At 47.0% G+C, this 24,409-nt stretch overlaps 1 protein-coding gene and 1 pseudogene across 1 annotated transcript; both read left to right on the top strand.

Moving 5' to 3' along the window:
* The first annotated feature begins 16,281 nt into the window (after positions 1 to 16,281).
* LOC125758672 (uncharacterized) lies at positions 16,282 to 18,416 on the top strand. Its single transcript, XM_049416111.1, has 2 exons — positions 16,282 to 17,090; positions 18,368 to 18,416. Exons 1-2 carry the CDS (start codon positions 16,282 to 16,284, stop codon positions 18,414 to 18,416), a joined length of 858 nt encoding a protein of 285 aa, XP_049272068.1.
* A 76-nt stretch (positions 18,417 to 18,492) lies between these two features.
* Positions 18,493 to 20,214, top strand: LOC125758671 (uncharacterized; annotated as a pseudogene).
* Positions 20,215 to 24,409: the final 4,195 nt, after the last annotated feature.

Below are 24,409 nucleotides of genomic sequence, written 5' to 3'. Positions count from 1 at the left end.
CGCCGCCACCACCACCGACGCCCTACCGTCCTCCTGTCGCCCAGCGCAATGCCCCACGCTACACGCCGAGGAAGACCGACGTTTCGCGCGCCCCTAAAAACCGCCCGCTCTGCTACCACTGCGGGGAGGCCGGCCACACGTACCGCCGCTGCCAGTACCGTCAGATGGGGCTACGCGGATTCGCCGTCAACGCGCCGCGCCCGCAGCCAGGCGAAGGGCCTCGCGACATCGACGACTACCTCACCGGAACACAGTGGCAAGAGCGACGACATTCCCGTTCGCCGTCGCCCGGCCGCTACATGTCACCGCACCGCCGGCAGTACACTGGCCCAAACCGGGGCCGGTGGCCAAGCCCGCATCCGGAAAACTAAGGGCAGCAACCGATGGAGGTGCGGTTGCTGAACGACGAAATGGTGAAGATCCTCCGCCGTCGACGACGACGCCGCGACGACGTTCCTTGCCCCCGCCGCACGCCGAACGACGTCCTGAAGACGACACTTTGCGACCGGAAGCAGACCTAACGACGCAACGCGGAAGCAGCGGTGCAAACCGACGTAGCCGTGACCCGACGCCGCGACGTAACCGCAACGCAAGACGGCGGACTAGCGACCTGGACGCTCTGATCGACGGCCACAACGTCACCGCTCTCGCCGATACTGGAGCCGACTATTCCGTCATCAGTGGGCCGTTCGCAGCAAAGTTCAAGAAAGTTGGAACTGCTTGGGAAGGCCCCGAGATCCGGACCGCTGGAGGCCATCTGATAACGCCGGTTGGTGTCTGCACGGTGAGAGTCACCATCAATAACCGGACTTATCCTGCGAGCTTTGTAATCCTACAAAACTGCTCCAGGGATGTGACACTTGGAATGGACTTCCTAAGTGACCACGGCGCCGTCATCGACCTGAGGTCTGAGTCGATAACACTAACCTCAGACAAAATGCTCCCGCCCCACGCGACGCCAGGGAACCATGCATTGAATGTGATAGAAGAGCAGCTGACCGTTCCGCCGCGTTCCAGCATCATTATTTGCGTTGGCACCGAAAAACCTGCGAACCTTGAAGGCGTTATCGAGGGCGATCAGCACCTACTCCTGAACCGTCAAATTTGCACCGCACGAGGTATAGACGAGCTGCGTGATGGTAAAGCACATGTAGTACTGACAAACTTCAGCCACGAATATAGGCACCTCAACATTGGTACGACGGTTGTCTACATCGACGAATGTGTAGCCGCCAGCTATGCTTTCGCCCTCTTCGATGCTGCCGAACCTGCTTCGACGAATAGAGGTGCCGAACCGGATTTTGACGTCAACCCGAGCCTTCCGAAGGTCAAGCAAGACCAGCTGAAAACCCTGCTCGGGCAATACAAGGACTGTTTCTCGTCATCATCGCGGGCCCGACAAACGCCCCTTGCTAAGAACTGCATCATAACAGAAGAAACTTCTCGACAACTCCGTCAGAGCCCGTACGGAACTGCGCTCCCGCAGGCCGTAAGTGGCTCTTGGTCATTCCCCGCAGCTTAAGATCACAAATATGTGCTGCCTTCCACGACGATCCACAATGTGGCCATGCCGGAGTTTTCAAAACCTATGAACGTATTCGCCATCGCTACTACTGGCGCGGCATGTACAACTTTGTACGCAAATTTGTTCAGTGCTGCCCTCACTGTCAGCGTCGCAAATCACCGCCTTCACGCGCCTCTGGAGCCTTGCAGCCACTTCCGTGCCCTGCCAACCCCTTCGACCGCGTCGCCATAGATCTCTACGGCCCACTTCCGATGACACCGGATGGCAATCGGTGGATCATAGTCAATGTGGACCATTTGACACGCTACGCCGAAACTGCTACTCTGCGAAGTGCCACAGCGCGGGACATAGTGTCTTTCGTCCTACGCCGATTCATCCTTCGGCATGGCGCACCTCGGGAACTCCTTAGTGACAGAGATCGAGCCTTGCTCTCGCAAGTCGTCGAAGCTCTGCTTTCCGAATGCCGCGTTGTTCATCGACGGACCACGGCATACCACCCGCAGCCTAACGGGCTCACCGAACGATTCGACCGCACCCTCGGTGACATGCTCGCGATGTACGTGACATCTGATCATGATAACTGGGACCGCGTTCTTTCATTCATAACGTTCGCATACAACACCGCGACACAGGCTACCACGGATTCTCAGGTTTCTTCCTCATGTATGGCTGCGAACCTTCGCACACCATCGACACTCTCCTACCATATCGTCCGCACGCTTCCGAATGCCCACCTGTGTCCGAAGCTGCCCGACAAGCGGAAGAGTGCCGCCAACTCGCGCGCACCTTTACATCCCAAGAACAACAGCGCCAGAAGGAAAACAACGCTGACTGATTTCGAAGTCCCAGCTATTCCTCTGGATCTCTTGTATGGCTGGCTGTTCCCTACCACACTCCTGGGCTTTCCTCAAATCTCGTCCCAAAGTACGAAAGGCCTTACCGTGTTTTGGAGCAAACATCCCTGGTGAATTTTATCATTGAGCCAGTTTCCCCATCTGACGACATGCGCCGGCGTGGACGTGACCTTCGTCCACGTGGCACGTCTCAAGCCATACCATAGCCCTCTGCCTCCAGACTCCTAGGTCGCCAAGATGGCTGTTTTTCGGCGGGGGCGAATTGTGAGGAGAAGACGCGTCGCCGGTCAGCAGTATCGCCAGCGCTCGCCTCGCGCTGCTGGTCGCTGGCATCTTTCTGGACGGTGCTCTGCCCCAACTCGCTGTGTTTGTTCAAAGCGCCACCAGAGGAACGCACCGCCAGTAAACCTCGTCTCAGTGCATTTAAACTTAGGAGTGTTCATATGCATAACGTTAAGCGCAATACTGAATTGACGAGGACGGGACAGGGAGTGACACACACACAAGCGCTAACTTTCAACAATGATTTATTGTGAGCCGGATCACTGCATAAATACATGAAAATTGCGGACATCAGGCATGCGCAAATGTGAAGGATCTAGAAATGACAATTCTTTTCTGGACAATGATAATGAAGGTGCGCTGACACAATCTTGGCCTAACTCGTGTATGGTGGCTGATTCAACTATCAACCGCGTGGTCTCATCTTTGTGCGTGCGTACCACAGAGCACGCATGAAAAGCAGGCGAACACCCACACGTACTGCAATGCGCGGTTAACAAACCATCGCCACCCTTCTTTACATTGTTTTTGTGTTCTCTAAGCCTGTCGTTAAGGCAGCGCCCTGTCTGCCCCACGTAGAATTTCCCACACGAAAGGGGGAGCTTGTACACGACCCCTTCTTTGCATTCCACGTGGCGAACTCTGTGATTTTTTACACAGCCGCGCGCTTTGTGAGCAGTTGGGTTGCTGAGCCTGCACAGCTTTCCCAGCTTGTTTGGAGCCGTAAAAGCGACGCCAATGTTTGCTCGAGTGCCCACTTTTTTTAAGTTGTGGGAAATCTTGTGAAGGTATGGCATGACAGCGAACCTCTTGCGGGAATTCTCACCTGCGGCGGCGTTCTTTTGGCGACTTGGAGGCTTTTTGAGCAGGGATTCTGCCACTGACACCAGAAGGTGGTCAAGGTAGCCTGCTTGTGCGAGGCGAGCCTTTTGGCGATCAAGGCTGGTTGTCATTAAATGGCGGCATGATTTGTTTATAGCGTTGTCAAGGCAGTGCCTGACGACGCTCCTCTTGACTAATTTCGAGTGGGATGACGAAAACGGCAGCAAAGGTTTGTTTCCCCTTGGATATCGAGGGTATGAATACTGTGGCGTTCTTCCGTTGATAATTAGCAATGAGAAATCGTAGGTTAATTAGAGCAGATGATCAAAAACGAGAATAGTTCCACGTAATTCAAAGCAAGTAATAATAAACAAGAGACATTAATACGCATGCGAATTTTCCTCTATTGAGTATATGTAATCAAATGTACTAATGATTTTACCAATTTATTTAAAGCTCATTGGTGAAAGCGGTCAGTACAGAAGGACATGTATCATATATATATGTATAGGTAGTATTGCAACGTACACCATTGATACTAGATGGCTATCGCTTGTAACTAGCAGTAGCTACTGTTATAGCTAATTACTAATAAAAGATATAAAAGAGATGGTAATCGTACTCTGGAATTATTAATACTTACACTTAGTGTTAAATAGGAAAGGGGTAAATAAAAATCAACTAATCGGAGGATCGCGTTGTGATGTATCACATAGAGGGGAGACGAAGAGGATGAAAGATATAAGAATCTTAAGTTGCTAGTTAGTGATTGGGGGTATTTTAGCTTAATTAGATGTAAGAATCTCAAGTTGCTAATTCGTGATTAGGGGTCTTTTAGCCTTATGGATAATTAACACAACTGACAGTGACGTACCCGCAAGTATTCACACTGACTAAGGTTTACTCGGCAACATTATGCACATTTGCACCCTGACCATATAAGTCATCACTTGTAACGATGAAAGCATCAATTTTAAGCTCACAATAGAAGGCTTTCAGTATAGAAGCATACGTACATGAAATGTATACGGTATTCAATGTATGAAATTACGATCAGGGATAGATAATAACACGCAATTATCTTTAGTGGTAGTGATCGACGCTTAGTAGTCAGGGATGATTTTGGGGGAAATCTATGGAACCGAGTGATTAAAGGTGACAAATGAAATTTTATGCAAGAGAAACATATTTTATCGTTTATTTGTGATCGTTGTAGGCAATTATCAAGTGTGGGTACATGGTCAATAAATTAATAGGACGATATCATTGTAATGCATCAAATGAAATCATAGAGGGAGAGGCTGAATACATTTAAAATGTTTTGCTAATTGGCAATTAAGCACTCTGCAGCACAATTAAAATATTTATTTTTACAGCAGAGCTGTTATCCGACCCTCTGTCTGACTCGCAATGTACACAAACAATCATCATCATGTCGGCGTGGTCAGCATAAATGTGCCTAGTTAAGCCAAGTGAATCATAGCCAATGCTAATTAAGCCTAGTTGAGCAGGGCAAAGCCTAATTAGCCAGGCATAAATAACTCAAATGCTAATTAACCATAATTAGCACGAGTTGAGATTCTTGTTGCATAGTCATGCCGTGCTCGGCAAATGCTTATTAAGACTAAATAATACTGGGCTAATTAGCGTTCATTATGCTAATTAGTTCATTAAGCTTATATTGACTTCGAATGCAAGTTAGTCGAGGCCGAGCCTCGACTAATTAAACTAATTAAACTAAAAAGGTTAATTAAACTAATTAAGTTATAATTAAGGCGAGTCTGACTTGGGATGCAAGCTAATCGAGACCAATCCTCCAATGTGCCACTAAGACCTATTAAGCTATTGCAGTTGGGTGGGCTCGTTGGTTTAGTAGCATTGTAACGAAAAAACAGCAGGTGAATACAGGGACGGAAGGGGTACACACACGAGCGTTGTGTGCATGCCCCTTTCGTCCCTGTCTTCTCGCGCTGTTTTTCCGTTACAATGCTATTAAACTAATTATTATAATCAATCTGCTTAAGCAGATTCATTTGGTGTTGTGATTTACTTGTGATTGGTACTTGTGATTAATTTGGTGTTTTGATTTACTGGTGTTGTGACCGACTTGGTGTTGCGATTGCCAAGCGATACCCAATCGAACCCTATCAACACCTAGTCTATACTCGTGATTTACAATGTGATCCTGTGAACACGTCGTGCATCGGCGTGTGAATGCACGTGTCGACACTTGGCTGGTCAAGCCAGGACCAGCCAAGTGTTGACCAGCTCCCCTGTAGCCCAGCCTTACGCGACTGAGTGCAAGCTGCGGGAATTTTCAAAACTAGGTTAGCCCAGAAATCACATTAGGAATGACTTACTATAATATTGATCTACATTATACTTCAACATTTTATTCTTCTAGTTACAGATTAGAAACGTCCTCCGGGGCTAAAAGCTAACGAATGGCGACGATGAATTCAACATATTTTAAATGTAGGGGTGAAAGCTGTCAGTGTAGGACATAATTAAGATAGATAGTATGTTGTCACGTAGTCGTGACGTCGACGACAACCGCAGGCGACGTGTCCAAGATGAAACTTTTTATTTGCCCGTACTTGAGGCTGAGGAACGGAACGTAATTTACAGCAATACACACGGTATACACTGATTGCGGCGAACAGAGCGTCGACCCTCGATCAACTGACAAGCGCGTCGGTATTTATACATGTGCCGTTGAATATTCCAGCGTTATTGCTGGCTTTCGCGCAAGCTCTAGAATAAGCTCGAGTGTGCGCGACTTGCGCGCAATCTTAACAAAACGATCTACAATAATCGCGAAGTTTCTCGAACAATGAGGCGCGGTTTGCGCTGAGCGTTGCTGACAGTCTTTGTGGGCCAAAACCGAATACAGCAAAAGTGATAAGGAACGCTCGTCGCAGTATGAAACCTATGCAGTTATAGTACGATGGCGGAAAATAAATAGAATATCATTAATTATTAGCAGCGATAAATATCATTATAATTCGTCTAATACCTATATTAGAGGAAATTATAATTATTCGTCTAATATAGGTGAAATTAATCACTGACATGTGCCACAAGAAACATTTACGAGAGATCACGATTTAAAGGAGCACTGCTTTGAAAAGAGCGCGAAAATTGGAAAAAGGCTAAGGAAAAAAATTCGGCAGATCTCACGCATTGTGGGAATCGGTTTCATGCGAAACAGTCATCGAGTACTTTTATGCTGTATTTTATGGCTTTGAGCCAAGCGTTACGAGGTGGATCGACGTGCTTTTGTAAGTGTAGTAGCTGTGTGCACATTGTGGGCTTACCAGGCACGTAGGCAATACTAGCGTTTAAAGGGTAACTTATGGTGCGACGTAACGTCAGCCCTAACGTTAGAGCACATGAGCACATAAGTCAGTATTATCGAAACTAAGTGCACTTTATGCTGTAATCATGTGAATATCATACGTAACTTTCGCTAATGTGTTCCGCCGGGGTCAAGAAATGCTTCAATATAGCTTACTGAATCATAGGAATACAAATGTAAGGTTTATTAGACTGCTATAAAAGTGGAGCCAACACTGGAACCACATAAATTAATCCGATATGACGCCTCTATCGTAGGGATGCATATGTAGTGTTTATTGCTTTCTTGTAAAATTAGATACCCAGCACCAAAACCACAATGGATGTTGCACCGACATTACGCCTGCATAGTCCGTTTTTCCAAACCAGTTTGTAGTCCTGGCGTGGCTCTGTGGTAGAGTGCCTGACTGCCACGCAGAATTGTGCTTGGGTTCGATTTCTGCTGGGTTCCTAATCTTTATTATCTCCATTTGTAAGGTCAACGGTGCCGATATCGGTTTCTCTTAAAGCTCTCGCATTTAAATTACCAATGTCTGTTTCGCCGTTCATGGGTAGATATAAACTATCTATCACCTGTGGCGCATACCCGTACACCGCGGCCTGTGGTACACGGGTATGTGCCACACGTGTCTGGAGGAAAGTGTTTGACGACGTACGCGACAGGATTTTCACGTTATTCACGTCAATCGTCTTACCCTCCCCTGCCAATTTCGGTCTACACCAAGTTAAGGAGGCGATCAAGAGAGCACCCAGACGTAGGCGGATAGATAGATAGATAGATAGATAGATAGATAGATAGATAGATAGATAGATAGATAGATAGATAGATAGATAGATAGATAGATAGATAGATAGATAGATAGATAGATAGATAGATAGATAGATAGATAGATAGATAGATAGATAGATAGATAGATAGATAGATAGATAGATAGATAGATAGATAGATAGATAGATAGATAGATAGATAGATATAGATAGATAGATAGATAGATAGATAGATAGATAGATAGATAGATAGATAGATAGATAGATAGATAGATAGATAGATAGATAGATAGATAGATAGATATGCCCAAAGTGTCAAGTGTTCGCTAAGAAATGCTTCGCATTTAAAACAATACAATTGCTGGTACATTGATGAGTTATACAAAGCACTGGGTGCGAAAGAGCCTGATACAAGAGAAACAAATTGCAGAAGGCTGTGTTGAAGGGCCAGTTGCTACATGTTACTGCGTTGAAAACAGAGCGAAAAAGGCCCGAATGATAAGAAAACATAACAACAGCGCTTGTGTTGTTTGTTATCCTCCGTCCCGTGTTCGCGCTGTTTTCAACGCAGTAACAGGTATACCAACTGGCCCTTCAAGAGACCCTTCTGCAATTTAAAGGAGTAAAAAATTAAATTGATAGCTACAGGCAAGTAACAATTAAGTGCAGATATATAGGAAAAATTAATTGAGGGATATGATTGCAAAGCATCAGATAATAGCCTAAAGACAGAGTGTGAATGCATTGGGAGATTCTTGCTAATAAACCTTTTTCAAGCAATCCCAGAACGCCCCGCGGGAGCGTGAAGCACTATGGAAAAAGTGTGTACATCGAGCGAGCCAGCCGTTCGGTCGCCCGCTGCTCGTTGTCGCCGTGGGAGCGCGAAACGAAAAGAACACGTTGAATATTCTTACATCGTAAAACAATTCACATATCCGAACGCATCTGCATGTGTCTCTACGCATGAAATGTGAAAGGAATAACGCAGTCAGTGTAGGTATTACCGAGCGTATGTTTGTATATCGGACGTAGCACTTAAACGGCATGTGTGTCACCGCGTGCCTATAGATATATATATGCCGCCAAGACGTTCTGTTGTCATTAATATGAGCGGAACACCGAATTAATGTTTGATGTACGAATACTTGTAATGTACTAGTGTAAATGTAACGCACTGAATCGCCATAGACACATTTCCGTTTGAGCATTTGGTGTCGTGAACACCTTTGCGCTTGCTCGCTGCGTTTAGCCGCTATGGCCTATTTAAAAGGTAATTTCAGAGATGCAGGTCATCTTGCTCACGACTATACATATCTGCGGTATACATTCACCTGCTAGCCAATACGCGAAAGCACAACCAGCGTTTATAAAATCCAACAACTGTAGTTAGTATGAACGAAGTGTGCTAAACGATTATAGTTTGATGCATATATGGTGCAAGCGACGCACACGCGGTCTGTCTATACTTTATTTCAGTATACATTATACTTCAATGAATACTTCATTTTAGTAAACGCCGACTATACTCTCTGAAGTACTCTTTGAATATCATAACCTCACCTTTAGCGGGTCGACAGTGTCGATCGCATAGACCGCTTCTGAACTTCATCTAGGAAGCCCAATTTTATTGCTTTATTTAATTTATGCTCTAGGGGCAGGGGACACGGCCCGGCTTGCACGTGACTAACTTCTTCCCATGTTTCTATTAGTCATCTCTAGAACGGACGAAGCCTCAAAGCGGTGAAGAGAAAACTGGGCACAGGCAAAAAAACACCAGGCCTGCGCGGAAAGCGCAGCACAGTCACAGCGAAAGCTGGAAGAGCGGCATTTGTAGAGTCCGTTGTAAACTCTCTTGTGGCTACTAATACAAGTACATTAGCAACGTACCCACTACGCCACAAATCACAATTTTTGGAAAGTTGGGAAGCACCCACCACGACATTATTCGTTATTCTGCGGAGAAGCGAGGTACCATCTGTGAGGCATTATGTGCACTTTGTTATTGCGGTGGTTGATGACGATGAAAAATTATGGCTGAGCCCTTTGTAATGGGTTGGAAGCTTTAAACGACCCACTAGTTACGTAATTCATATTGTCACGGTAATAAAAACGAAAGTCAATAACAGCCCGGCTTTCAGCACGTCAGTTACAATCGAGCTGAACATCGTTGTCCTCTTCTACTAGCCGCCAAAAACTCCGCCACGCACAAATAGCAAAACTGCCTCGCACAACAGACAAAGACCACTGTATGCACGTGTCATTACTCCCCCTCTCAAAAAGCATCGCCTCGATGCTTTCGATGTTGTAAAGGCAAGGGGAAGTCCTCAGCGTGAGTGATATGGCTTCATCCTAGATACGTGGACTACGTCCGGTTGTGGTGCACGACGAGAAGATCGTGTGCTGCTCTCAGGAATAACTCGGTAGTTGATGTCGCTGAGGCGTTCGAGAACTCTGTAGGGCCCGAAGTAATGACGTAGGAGTTTCTCGGACTTGCCGCGTTGGCGGACGGGAGTCCATATCCATACTTTTTCTCCGGGTTCGTACGTCACCTCTCTATGACGAAGGTTGTATCGGTGAGCGTCGTATTGTTGCTGAGAGCGGATGCGAAACCGGGCTAGCTGACGAGCTTCTTCGGCGCGCTGAGCATACTCGGCAGCATTTTCTGTGGTGGTCACAAATGGGTCAGGTAGTAGCATGACGTCTAACATCGTGGTAACCTCGCGGCCGTGAAGCAAGCGGAAAGGTGTGAATCCTGTGGTCTCCTGGACGGCGGTGTTATATGCGAAGGTTACGAATGGTAGAACGCGGTCCCAATTCTTGTGATCCACGTCCACATACATGGAGAGCATGTCAGCAATGGTTTTGTTGAGCCGTTCGGTGAGGCCGTTGGCTTGCGGATGGTATGCTGTCGTCCGGCGGTGAACTGTGCCGCTAAGTGTCAGCACTTCTTCCAGAAGTTGGGCGGTGAAGGCGGTGCCTCTGTCGGTAATGACCACTGCTGGTGCGCCATGACGAAGGACGACAGCATGAATGAAGAAGTCGGCGACATCACTAGCGGTGGCTCTTGGAAGAGGTCGCGTTTCGCAGTAACGTGTTAAATAATCCGTTGCAACTACTATCCAGCGGTACCAGTTGAAGATTTGGGAAATGGACCAAGTAAGTCCATGCCAACTTGCTGAAAAGGCGCTCGTGGGGGTTCAACGGGTTGTAAAAGACCAGCAGGTTTCATGGACGGAGTCTTGCGCCGCTGGCAGTCTCGGCAGGTTTTAACGTAGTGCTTGACAGTGCGGGAGAGTTTAGGCCAGTAGTATTTGTGGCGGATACGCGCGAGAGTACGCGTGAACCCGAGATGTCCAGAAGTTGGTTCGTCATGACACGCACTGAGGATCTCTTCTCGCATCGTGGATGGTACCACCAGGAGATCGGTTTGAGCGCTAGGGTCAAAGCAGTGCTTGCATAAGACGTTGTTGCGGAGAAAGAACGTCGAAATCGTGCGTCTGAACGTCCGCGGTGGATGGGTAAGCTGTCCCTCAAGAAAGTCGATGAGTGGACGAAGCTCCATGTCGTCACGCTGTCGCTGAGCCAAGTCTGACGCTGTGACGGCACAGAGGAAATTGTCGTCGTCCGTTAGGTCAGGTGTAGTCTTTTCGACTGGGGCGCGTGACAGACAGTCAGCATCGGTGTGCTTGCGCCCTGACTTGTAGACTACCGTAACGTCAAACTCTTGAAGGCGCAGACTCCATCGGGCGAGGCGGCCTGAGGGATCTTTGAGGCCTGCAAGCCAACACAAAGAGTGGTGGTCGGTGACTACTTTGAAAGGTCGTCCGTACAGGTAGGGTCGGTACTGGGATCGAGAGGTACTGGGATCGATACCCAGCACCTCCACCAGTTTGTCACGGTAATAAAAACGAAAGTCAATAACAGCCCGGCTTTCAGCAAGTCAGTTACAATCGAGCTGAACGTCGTTGTCCTCTTCTACTAGCCGCCAAAAACTCCGCCACGCACAAATAGCAAAACTGCCTCGCACAACAGACAAAGACCCACTGTATGCACGTGTCAATATTGTGTGACGCCCGGTCGTTATTTAACTGTCCCTCCACACTTTATAACATACGTTAACCGGAGAAACGGAGAGCGAGAGAGAGAAGGAATTAACTTAATTAGAGCCCGAGGAAATGGATCAAGGGAGTCTGATGAGCTTCCTTGGCAACCAATAGAAACGCACTTGCCAGCAACCCACTACGCTATAAATCATCATAATTTTTTTGAAGTAGGGAAGCAGCCACTATGCAATTTTTCGTCATTCTGGCAACCCTCTACAACCAATACAAATGCACTTGCGAGGAACCCACTACGCTATAAATCATTGTAATTTTGCTGACACCACGAGGACATGGATCCTGCGCTTATGGGCTTCCTTGGCAACCAATACAAGTGCACTTGCGAGGAACCCACTACGCTATAAATCATTGTAATTTTTGAGAAGTAGGGCAGCAGGCACTGTGCCATTTTTCGTCATTCTACGGAGAGCATTGGTACCTGCTAAACGCATGTAAGGCATTATGCACACTTTGTTGATGCTGTGCCTGTTGACGATGAAGAATTACGGCAGAGCCCTTTCTAATGGGTTGGAAGCATTCAACAACCTCCTCGTTGCGCAATTCGCATTGTGTGACGCCTGGTTACAGAATTCGCGTTGTGCGACGCTTGGTGCTTATCTTACTCTTCTACCACGCTATATTGCATATGCTCATGTGGTTCCTTCCCGACATGAAGCCTGTATAGGACCTTTTTGCACAGTAGTTTCAAGCACCGGCATGGCTCAGAGGTTGAATACTGGGCTCCCACGCAGAGGGCCCAGGTTCGAACCTCGTTCCATCCTGGAATTTTTTTCTTATTTCGAGCGATACTGGTTACGGACACCGGCGGCGGCGGCGGACAACTACGGCGCCAAAAACGGCCGGTGAAATGATCTCATAACAGCTTTCGCTGTAAAACCAGATGTATGTACTAAGGGGCAAGGAAGCCAAAGGCACTAACACAAGGGTAGGATAGCTTAAATAGCTGAGAAGTTTTACGGAGATCTCTACACTAGCCGGGGCAACCAGGAAGATAATGTAAGAAGTAGTAGCAGCCCAGAGGAATTGGACATCCCACCGGTGACGGCATGGAAAATAAAGAATGCCTTGGAGGGAAAAAGAGACAACGCCCCTGGTGAGGATCATGTAACATCAGATCTGTTGAAAGAGTGGACAGACTGTGTTATAAAACTAGCCACCCTGTATACAAAATGTCTCTTAAAGGTGAGGGTACCCGAATCTTGGAAGAATACTAAGATCATCTTAATCCATAAAAAAGGGGACGTCAAGAACATGAAAAATTGCAGACCGATCAGCTCACTGTCCGTTGTCTACAAGCTACGTACAAAGATAGTAGCTAATACAATTAGGAGAGCGTTAGAATTCAGTCAACCAAAGGATCAAGCAGGATTCCGTACAGGCTACTCGACCATAGACCACATTGACATTGTCAATCAGGCGATAGAGAAATGCGCGGAATATAACCAACCCCTATATATAACCTTCATAGATTACGAGAAGGCATTCGATTCGCTCATCAGCAGTTACGCAGGCGCTACGGAATCAGGGCGTCGACGAACCATATTTAAATATACTGAAATAAACCTTAGGTTTAGGCGCACGTTAAAGAGCCTCAGGTGGTCAATAATTCTGGAGCCCTCCACGACGGCGTCCCTCATAACCAGATCGTGGTTTCGGGACGTTAAAGCTCAACAATTATTATTATTATTATTATTATTATTATTATTATTATTATTATTATTATTATTATTATTATTATTAACAACACTTGATACTGGTAGTGTTGGTTTATGTAAATTGAATTACCAAAAATGAAAGCTCGAAGCCTTTATATTCAACCTGGTTGAATGTTTTCTCCGCAGTGCATTGTGGTTTAAACCGCACTCGTCTTCAGCGTCTAGTCGTGTTTTGGATTTATCATGTTGCAATATGACTGAAAAAAAAATACAAAGACCAGGAGAAGCCATTTCTTGACTTGTACCCCGCGAATGTACACATTGCGGTGTAGCTTTCCGCATGCGACAGCAGCGCCAGAAGATGGCCTAGCGAGCAAAGCAAGCAAAACTAGAGGAATATCATAACCTTCTCCCTTTATAGATGGCTTTTTTTTATCCTACGACAAGAGCATCTGTAATTCCGAAGTGTCCACGTGCGCATTCACGTGGCTACTTGCGAATTATTAAAATAATCAGATGATAGAACATGCACAACATTAATTTAGGCAAAACTCGGTATGTGACATTTCGCGTAATGACAAAGCGTGTGTACGTGGTTGTTTTAGTATTATTTCTGTTGTCGACAAGCGGGCCTATGTAAATAATAATTTAAGGGTTTACGTTATAAACCACATGTCATTATCAGGCAAGCCGCAGTGGGGATTCTGTAATAGGTTTAAACACCGGGAGTACTTGAACGTGCACTAATCAACGTAAGCGGGTGTTCTTGCATTTCGTCCCGATGGAATACGGCCGCCATGGCAGGCAATCGAACCCGCCCCCGCGCTTAGCGCGCCCCACTTTATATGACAATCGCTCCCAAGGCGGATATACATTATGTCGGTGGCGCTGTAATAAATTTAACCCCTATAGCTGACGCTTACAAGACCACAGTAGGCTATGCTTGATTGAGACGATGATAATGAGGGATGCGAGGACACCAAAGAATTTGAAATCTAAGATTCCTGACCAACTAGGTCCGTAGATTAGTAGTTGAAACATCGTGTACTACCAAGTATGAAAATAATAAAAGGTGAGTCCGTGCATCTCAAGGGGGCCACACTTCCTGCGTGTGGTGAAATAGTGAAGAAGACGAGGACAGCAGCGAGGAATGCGACACGTTGCGGACAAAAATGGAGCGCGTGGTGGTGGCGGCGAAGAAAAAAAAAAAGGAAGAAGAAGCAAGGAGCTGGCGGTAGTGGCACGGAGGCAACCACGTTCGAGAGGCCACGTTCGCGAGGGCTACCCGGGACAACCGCTGGGCAGCCTCCTGACGGGTCGCGCTCCTGCGGGCGCTGGTGACCAAGGTGTCCGTGTCCTGCCGGTACCTGGCCGGTTCCTGCCTGCTTCTTTCTGCGCTTGCTGGTTCCGGTCTGCCTGCCTGAACGCGTGGTCCCACCACTCACCCTCTGCTCACCTAGCCGCGCCGCTACGTCTCGTCATCTGCTTGACGGTCGACCGTGGCCTGCTGTGCTGCAGACTTTACCCGGGACGTGAGCATTAATGTCAACGAATGTGAGCGATCACTAGGACATTCCACGCGTATTGACATTTTCGTTTTGAAGTGTATTGGGGTATCTGTTATGCGTGTATGTTCAAAGGTTGCTTCTGCTTGATAATATATTTGCTACCAGCCTTATCGTGCACGGCTCCTTCCTTCATTGCACCGTGCATGAATCAAAGTGACGGTCCGCACTTTACTCTTTACACTGCGAGATGTGAGTCGCGCACTACGGCACACTGCTTTTAGCGTCATTTTTTACAGCACGTGACTTCAGTTAACCTTCCAGTGCTAGACTCTCAATGCGGTCACTCTAAAGGCGCCGCGAAGAAAAAAATCACAGCATTTGCTGTGGGGCTGCGCCACTGCCGGTCCCCCTTTCACCCAAGCGGAAATGAAGAGGCTCATTAAGGCCCAGGACCAGACCTCTCAAATCCTGGCCGTCCAGAGGGCCCGCGCGAGGGCCGTCAGGTTTAACCTGATGGTCCCCGAGTGGGTCTAGCCAGGTGACGTTGAGTTTACTCGCGTCTATTGTGGACCGAATAAAGTTGTTTCACTCACACCATCTGGGACTACACCGACATTTTCCGACTACACCGACACCGACAAGCGCAAAAAAAAGGTGTCGGCTCAATCAGTCTGTTTTTTTATGTCAGTTCAGTCAGTCAGTCAGTTCAGTCAGTCAGTCAGTTCAGTCAGTCAATCAGTCAGTCAGTCAGTCAGTCAGTCAGTCAGTCAGTCAGTCAGTCAGTCAGTCAGTCAGTCAGTCAGTCAGTCAGTCAGTTCAGTTCAGTCAGTCAGTCAGTTCAGTCAGTCAGTCAGTCAGTCAGTCAGTCAGTCAGTCAGTCAGTCAGTCCAGTTCAGTCAGTCAGTTCAGTCAGTCATTCAGTCAGTCAATTAAATAGAGGCGGCTAAGAGTGTAGCTGTCGTCGATGTCGCTACCGCTACCATGTGTATATCTCCTAACCAGAGTAGTATGCCTTTGTTCCCAGGCCACCGGTACCTGGGTCCCGGGAATCCACAGCGCAACGGAGCTCCGGTGGACGAGGACGACGGCATAGCCAAATCGCACGACGAAGCCTACGAGCGGGCCACGAGCCACGAGGACGTCTTTGTTGCTGATCAGGCATCTGCGGCTCTCTTCTTGAACGACTTTAGACGCACGGGTAACTGGCACTCCGCATTAGGTGCAGTTGGTCTGGGCACAAAGAATATTGTGGAACAATACGTCTTGGGCCGTAGTCTCTATGTAATGCCAGGAGATAGACGGAAACGTGCACATAACGGGGAATCAGATACAGCAGACGCAAAGCGATACCAGCCTGACTCAACTACCGGCGATGCCCAAGGTGCGCAGATGTCGCGGCAGATGCACTCAGACGCCCCCACCCGTCCAGGCGGAGCAGGAGTTGGAGGTGACGGTGAAAATTCGACAGAGCTCGTTCAGCAGATTTTACGCGTACCTCGCGACCACGGAGTGGTCACAGTCTTCCGTGACAGCAAAATACTCACCACATGGGCCTACGCAATGCTGAAGACCAATTTAGTTTATGACACCGAAAAAACGTTTCCAGGAGTTCTGACTAGCCTGTCTCGCTTGCCAGTGGACCGGCCGTATCTTTACATTCCTCACGGCACCTACCTTAACCTACCAGCTCACACAAGAGCTGTTAGCTGCTCTGTCAAGGTAACCCCTCATGGTTTACGCACGCCATGGAAGACTGGCTCTTCGGTTGTCCAACCCGTCAACTCTGACATGCTAGTTTATGGCCTTAGCTCCGTCGGACTGAACCACTACTTGGATACCGGCATATGTCGTGTGAAGAAAGGCGAGACAAACAACCCGATGAAGCCACAGTCTTATTTACCATTTCAGGAGAAGGACCACTCGGATCTGGCTAAGAGCTACTGGGGTCTAAAGATCACACCCGGAAACGAGGATCACGATGGCGATGACGAAAAGAGCATACCTGCGTGCATGGGTGTACCACGTCACAACTTTGCTTACGACTTTATTCACATTGACAAGGCAAGTCCCCGCTTGACCAAGTTCGTAAACCAGTTTCCGTTCAAAGGTCACGTGGGCACACCTATGGTCAACTATGAGTACCAGTTTGGAAGTGACGCATGGCTAAAGATGGGTCCACTTATAACGCGGGCAACGAGGTTGCTAACTCGTACACACCTTGGCCTGCCTGCTGACGTTGTATCCTACACCACTAGCAACATGTCAAACTACGAATCGTACGAGCAAAAGCCAGATACCAACATCACCATGCGACTTAGACCCGACGATATGCACACGCGCCACGTGAAGTATTTGGACCCTATGGAAAATACTTACTTCACCCGAGGTTTAAAAACGATGACGCAATCAACTATTCAACCGAAATTGAGTTTTGGGGTATTGGCAGTAAGCAAGTCTAACAAGTGCGACCCAGGCAGTACTGAAACCTTTCAAGACATTGCCGCCTTTTTTCAAATTGACACAGAACTCGTCGTTCACTCTGACGTTGACACCATAGTTGCCGACAGTGTTACTTTGCCATCGAACGTGGGGCCTTATTTGCGTCACTCCAACGAAAATATCAAAGCAAGTTACAACAGCCTCACACGTCACGGACGTCCAGTCAACCTCGCTCGCACGGAGTCCGAAGTTACCGAACACAAGGCAGAGCTGCAGAAGATTGCGCAAGCGCAAATTAATGCATCAAAAGAAGTTGCTTCAAGAACCCTACGCTCGGTGCCATTTTTCTAACAATAGATCGTTCTGTTTAATAAAAGCAAAAAAAGCACAAGTTTTGTTTTGTTTCTTATTTACTTCACAATGCTGCGCCGTTGTCGTTGTCGTCGAGGCCTAAAAAGGGATATTTAAATATATATATATATATATATATATATACTTTTTCTGAGTGGAACTACAACGACAACGACATACAAAAAAAATAAAGCCATGTCGTTGTCGTTGTCGTCGAAGCCTAAAAAGGGATATTTAAATATATATATATATACTTTTTCTGAGTGGAACTACAACGACAACGACATGCAAAAAAAATAAAGCCATGTCGTTGTCGTTGTCGTCGAAGCCTAAAAAGGGATATTTAAATATATATATATATATATATATATATATATATATATATATATATATATATATATATATATATATATATATATATATATATACTTTTTTTGAGTGGAACTACAACGACAACGACATACAAGGAAAATACGTGTTTAAAAAGCGCCTTTGTTGTAGAAGAAAAAAAACTCATTTATATTCCACTGAGCGCCATGCAGGAGACGGAGAATAACTAACTAGTTGTCGCGCAATCGTAACTAGTTCTAGACGGTTTTTTAACTACTTATAAAGGGCTTCCAAGGCCGCCGCGAGGGGTATATAAAGAGTTCTACAGCAGCTCAGAACTCACAGTCTTCAACAGGCTGTCCACTCAGGAGGACCTCAAGCGGACACTCAAACGCCTTCGGTAAGACTTTTTTTTTCGGTTAGCTATGCTATATTCTGAAGTCTTGCATTTTTCTGCTTTTTAATAGAGACCATGGCAGAATCACGCAAACGTCAGCTTGACGATCAAGAAACAGAAGATGAGGTACCCCTATATTACCATTTGGAATTATTTTTTGGTGACGCCATCTATATTCCCAGGGACAAACTACAAAGTTTATTGGTTCGAGCGACGAGAACAGTACCTATGACATTAATGAAACCCTGGCGGCATTTGCGGAACCTGATCGAGACGTGGGAGAAGTACCAGATCCAAACGTGTCCGAACCAGGAACAGGGGCTGGAGGAGATGGAAAAGGTTTACAACCCCCTCCACGCTGGGCACTGCAGCTACAGTCAATTCCAAAACGAAGAAAGCTTGTGCACGATGTGTTTCCCGCTCGAGACGACGGAGAGGCTGAGACAGTTTGTCACGACATTATCAGAGGATTCGAGCAAGGGCCCACCCAGTACGGAATCGCTGCCGTCGCACTCCACACACGAGGAACTACACTCCCACACGTCACGTCTTACACGACTGCAGCTGGAGCAACGGCACATGCCGGATGTGTTATCTTCGCTGGCTTCGTCAGACGACCAAATCGCTCGTCAATTTGGTCTACAAGCGCCAGTGCATGGGACCTCTACCATCTCGTCAAGTATTTCAATAGTGAGCCCCGAGTATTGGAATACATTAAAATGGGAGGAAATGATTGGGGTCGCGACGTTAGATATGAAGTTTTGGGACAACTCGAAGGTTCTGGACACGAGCCCGGGCGAGTTTTGGAATACTGCACCCGAAACTTCCGCATTCAGTTGCATGTGACGACGCCCATGGAGGTCAGACGAGCGGTGGAGACACTGACGAGGTACGCGCAAGAACGGGTGCAAAGTGCCGAAAACGTTCAAAAGGAGCGTCGGAAGAATCCATCTACGAGTGGCTACGCGAAAACCCCGTATCGCCGTTGACAAACATTGTGCGCACCCCCCAGTGGCTGGCAGACCCGGTGTTTCGGTTCATTTGCCTGGACGACAAGCGCCTGCAGCGAGCTATCCAGGTGTTTAATGACGAAATGTGCTCGTACACCACCTTGGACTTTATTGAAATGTACCAGAACACCCAGCCTCTCTTTGATGCCCCACACGGTGACCTCCCTACCTTTTACATGGATGTGCCCGCGTCGTTTGATGAAATGATGGAACTATTAAACTTTCAGTTTAATGGCATCCACGAGGAAGTGTCGGCCTTTGTAAACAACCTATATAGCCTGGTCGAGAAGGCGGTCCCCAAGAAAAACTGTATGGAGATTGTGTCCCCTCCGAGTGCAGGAAAAAACTTTTTTTTTTGACCCCGTTCTTTCCTTTTACATTAACCGCGGTACGATCCGCAACTTTAACCGCTACACTAGCTTTCCACTTCAGGACACCGTGGGCCGCCGCATCCTGGTGTGGAACGAGCCAAACTGTGAGTCGTCTGCTTTTGATACTGTTAAAAAAATTTTTGGTGGTGACGTAGATTCGGTGGCGGTCAAGTACTCGGCTGATCAGACCATTTCCAGGACGCCCGTCATTGTGCTCTCAAACAACGAGGTGTTTCCAGATGACGAGGCCTTCAACCACCGCATGTGGCGCTACAAGTGGCGAGCGTGTCCTCCACTAAAGAAATACGACAAGAAGATCCACCCGATGGCCCTGGTCCTCCTGTTTGATGCTTTTGTACTCGAAGAAACATACGTCGGCACGCGCCAGCTTGATCAACAAACAGCTTTGAACCTAACATCCTGAGTACTTGGTCAATGCTTTGCATTTTCCGACTACACCGACACCGACAAGCGCAAAAAAAAAGGTGTCGGCTCAATCAGTCTGTTTTTTTATGTCAGTTCAGTCAGTCAGTCAGTCAGTTCAGTCAGTCATTCAGTCAGTCTCAGTAGTCAGTTCAGTCAGTCAGTTCAGTCAGTCAGTCAGTCCAGTCAGTCAGTCAGTCAGTCCAGTCAGTCAGTCATTCAGTCAGTCGTTCAGTTCAGTTCAGCCAGTCATTCAGTCAGTCGTGCAGTTCAGTCAGTTCAGTCAGTCAGTCAGTCAGGGAAGAAGAGAGAGGAAGGGGAGAGGGTGAGAGAAAAGGGGGAGGGAGAGGGGAAGTGGTGAGGGGAGGGGGGGAGAGGGGAAGTCGCGATGGTTTGCGCATGCGCAGTAAGGGTGGTCACGCCGCACACCACCACCACCACCACAACCGGATTGAGCTCCGCTATCAGATGCTTCACATCTAAAACAGAAAGAAGGTGGGGCTCGTCATGTAAGCAAAACAGGGCACATTGCCAACAATACGTAAGGGAAGGCAGGAAGAAAACTCCGCTTGCAGAGTTCTTTCCCTGCATCGCCTTGGCAAACGTAAGGCCAGTGTTAATAACAATATCTGGAGTTTTATGTCCCAAAACCCCGATATGATTATAAGCGACGCCGTAGTGGAGGGCTCCGGAAATTTCCACCATCTGGTGTTCTTTAACATGCACTGATATCGCACAGTACACGGGCCTCTAGCATTTCGCATCCATCGAAATGAGACGTCCACGGCCGGGATCGAATCCGCGACCTTCGGGTCAACAGCCCAGCACCATAATCACTGCTCCACCGCGGCGGACAAGGCCCGCGTTGACAGCAATGTTTACCTTCTGGCGGCACGGTAACAGGGCAGTTCAATGCCTTCCTACTCTTGCAATAGTGAACAGCGAACTTATTGACCAAAAAGAAGACATTCGTGAAATGTTGCTCAGCTTGCCCCAAACATCGCCTGGTGAGGTGCTACGTTGTCTTACGGTAAACAAACACACGACACAGAGAATAAAAATAAAACGGCTTTTCGAGACCTTTCCAAGTCCCTTGCTCACATAAATGAAATATTTCAGCTCGTAATCAATATATTAAACGGGTCCTGACGAGGGGACTTTTAGCGACTTTGACCATGTAAAAATAGAAACGCGCTATTCTGTCCCGAATAAAGCTGGCCGCAAGAGCCGGGTTTCAAGCCGCGACCTCCTGCAATTCTGCAGACCAGCATAGGCAGTCAAACAAGAAGGCGAGTTTCTCGATACTTTATGTGAATCTAATCTGTTTCATTACTCTTTCACCAACACTTAGCAAAGAGAGAAACGCGGCCTGTGTAGCATGTCATGCGTAAGTCAATGCACTTTCCGGCGTCCAGTTATGTTATTTAGAAACAAGAAGCGCGCTGTTAAAACTAAAGCGACTTTATTAAAACCATTCTTTTTAAGATCATCGAACAATATTCTGCTTGCAAAGGTATTCTTCCTTTACTTCACTGCTTATTGAGCTTTAAAGAAAAATGTCTGTGGCAGCGAATATAACACGGCCAGGCATCTTCACATAATAGCGCAAAATATTGATTTTATAAATTGAGGCCAACAAAAATTAGGGACGTCAAGACTCCGCACATTCGCAAACCCGCGATTGTCATCGCCGCCTCCCAAGCTTGCATTATTTTCTGAAAGTTAGTTTTACAGCGAAAGCTGTTATGAGATCATTTCACCGGCCGTTTTTGGCGCCGTAGTTGTCCGCCGCCGCCGCCGCCGGTGTCCGTAACCACTATCGCTCGAAATAAGAAAAAAATTCCAGGATGGAACGAGGTTCGAACCTGGGCCCTCTGCGTGGGAGCCCAGTATTCAACCTCTGAGCCATACCGGTGCTTGAAACCGCTTTGCAAAAAGGTCTTATACAGGCTTCATGTCGGGAAGGAACCACATTAACATATGCAATATAGCGTGGTAGAAGAGTAAAATAAACACCAAGCGTCGCACAACGCGAATTCTGTAATCAGGCGTCACACAATGCGAATTGCGCAACGAGAAGGTTGTTGAATGCTTCCAACCCATTACAAAGGGCTCCGCCATAATTCTTCATCGTCATCAGGCACAGCATCAACAAAGTGCGCAAAATGCCTTACATGCCTTTAGCAGGTACCACGGATCTCCGTAGAATGACGAAAAATGGCATAATGCCTGCTTTCCTACTTCTCAAAAATTACAATGATTGATAGCATAGTGGGTTCCTCGAAAGTGCACTTGTATTAGTTGCCAAGGAAGCCCATAAGCGCATGATCCATTTCCTCGGGGTCTCAGTAAACTTCTTCGCCCCCCCCCCCACCTATCTCTCCCACGTCAACGTATGTTGTACAGCATGGCGGGAGAGGGACATAGCGATCGGGCGTCACCTAATGCAAATTACAAAACTGGGCCGTTTAAAGCTTCCAACCTATTACAAAGGGTTGAGCCATAATTCTTCACCGTCATCAGTCGTCGCGTCAACAAAGCGCACATAATGCTTACAGACGTGTAGCTGATGCCTCATTTCTCCGCAGAATGACGGATAATGGCTTAGTAGGTGCTTCTGAACTTCACAAAAACTGTGATTTATGGCGTAGTGGGTACCTTGCTAGTGTACTTGTATTAGTAGCCCCAAGAGAACTTACAACGGTGCTTTAGAAACGCCGCTCTTCCAGCTTTCGCTCTGACTGTGCTGCGGTTTCAGCGCAGACCTGGCGTTTTTTGTCGCATTACAAAAACAGCAGAGCAAAAGAACGCGTTCTTCCTTTAAGAAACCCGTCGGAGCCAACAACAATATCTTCGGACGAAATATATTGAAGAGAAGGGCAGCACGCTCTTTCGACAGTTCGTAGTTATCAAGCACAGCCAAGCGACTTGTATGTGTGCACCCTTTCAGTGCAACAGAACTGCTGACTCACAGTCGAGCAGCCCAACCGGCCGCTCGTCGCATGCGTTGCGGTTATCACTCGGCGACTGAGGTTCGCGCTCGCTGGTTGTAGCGGATATCGTCGTCGTGCTTTTTTTATGTATTGTGGTTTTCTCAATCCGCGCGATTACGGCAAGCGTCATCGCGCGAATTTTGAACGTTGAAGGTCCGTACGCCACGTGGTGTGAAAAACGGTGAACTAGTAGCGATGTCCCGAATTCCTGGGTATGCAGTTTGCCGCTCAGAACCATATTTTCTGAAAAAGGTTCATGGCAGTTGTGCGCCTCTCAGTTTGTTCAGGATTGCTTAAACTACCGAAATATTCAAGATCCCTTCATGGCGTCTAATTCTGAGGAAGTTGTGCATTACTTGGCAAACTGCAAACCCGGAAAATACAGTGTGTTTTGTATTGATGCCGAAGATTTATATTATTCTATAACGCAGTGGGAATACATAAGATGTGTAGAAAGATGCGTTGATTTATACAATGATGAGTGTGAATTTGTCAGTATGTGCTTTGTTTCTGTCGGTTCCTTCCTCGAATTATTAAGGTGTTGTTTAGGATGCACTGTTATGAGTGTTGAAGGTAAGCTGTACTTGCAGAGAGAGGGTATTTGTATCGGGTCGAGGATCGCCCGGGCCTGGAACATACATGTGAACAAAACTGTAACAGAATTAAGTGAAACTGTTGGTTGCTCATGTAGATTAAGTACTCTGGTTCCTCCTTGGCTGAACATTTCGTTGTATTACGCTCTATTTTACCTCCGACTATCTTACTGCATATTAATTTGGGGCACTACCACACAAAAAAATTATAAGAAGCTGATTGTACTGAAAAAAAGAGACTTACGGGCATTTGAGGGTTATCGGGAACCTTTACAAAACTTTAGAACGCAGGCTTTTTTTTATGTTAAAGGCAAATCATGTGTACTATTACAAGTTAATGCGGCATATCAAACAAAACAGGACACATTACATCATGGATGCGCCCACCAACCCGCGCTACAGCTTACGGCAACACAATTTAGAACACCAAAAATAAGAACGAATTACGGGAAACAGTTACAAAGTTACCAAGCATCTTGACTACTCAAAAGAATACACGAATTTCAAGACGAAGTTATGGAAGCGTCAAATGAATCATTCAAAACATTGCTCATTTCACACAATATTGAGTTTGTCTGACAAAGCTGCTGTATGTATTATCAATTTCCTT

The sequence above is a fragment of the Rhipicephalus sanguineus genome, chromosome 5, assembly GCF_013339695.2.
Source record: "Rhipicephalus sanguineus isolate Rsan-2018 chromosome 5, BIME_Rsan_1.4, whole genome shotgun sequence".
NCBI lineage: Eukaryota > Metazoa > Arthropoda > Arachnida > Ixodida > Ixodidae > Rhipicephalus > Rhipicephalus sanguineus.
This window is presented reverse-complemented; position numbering and strand designations above follow the sequence as displayed.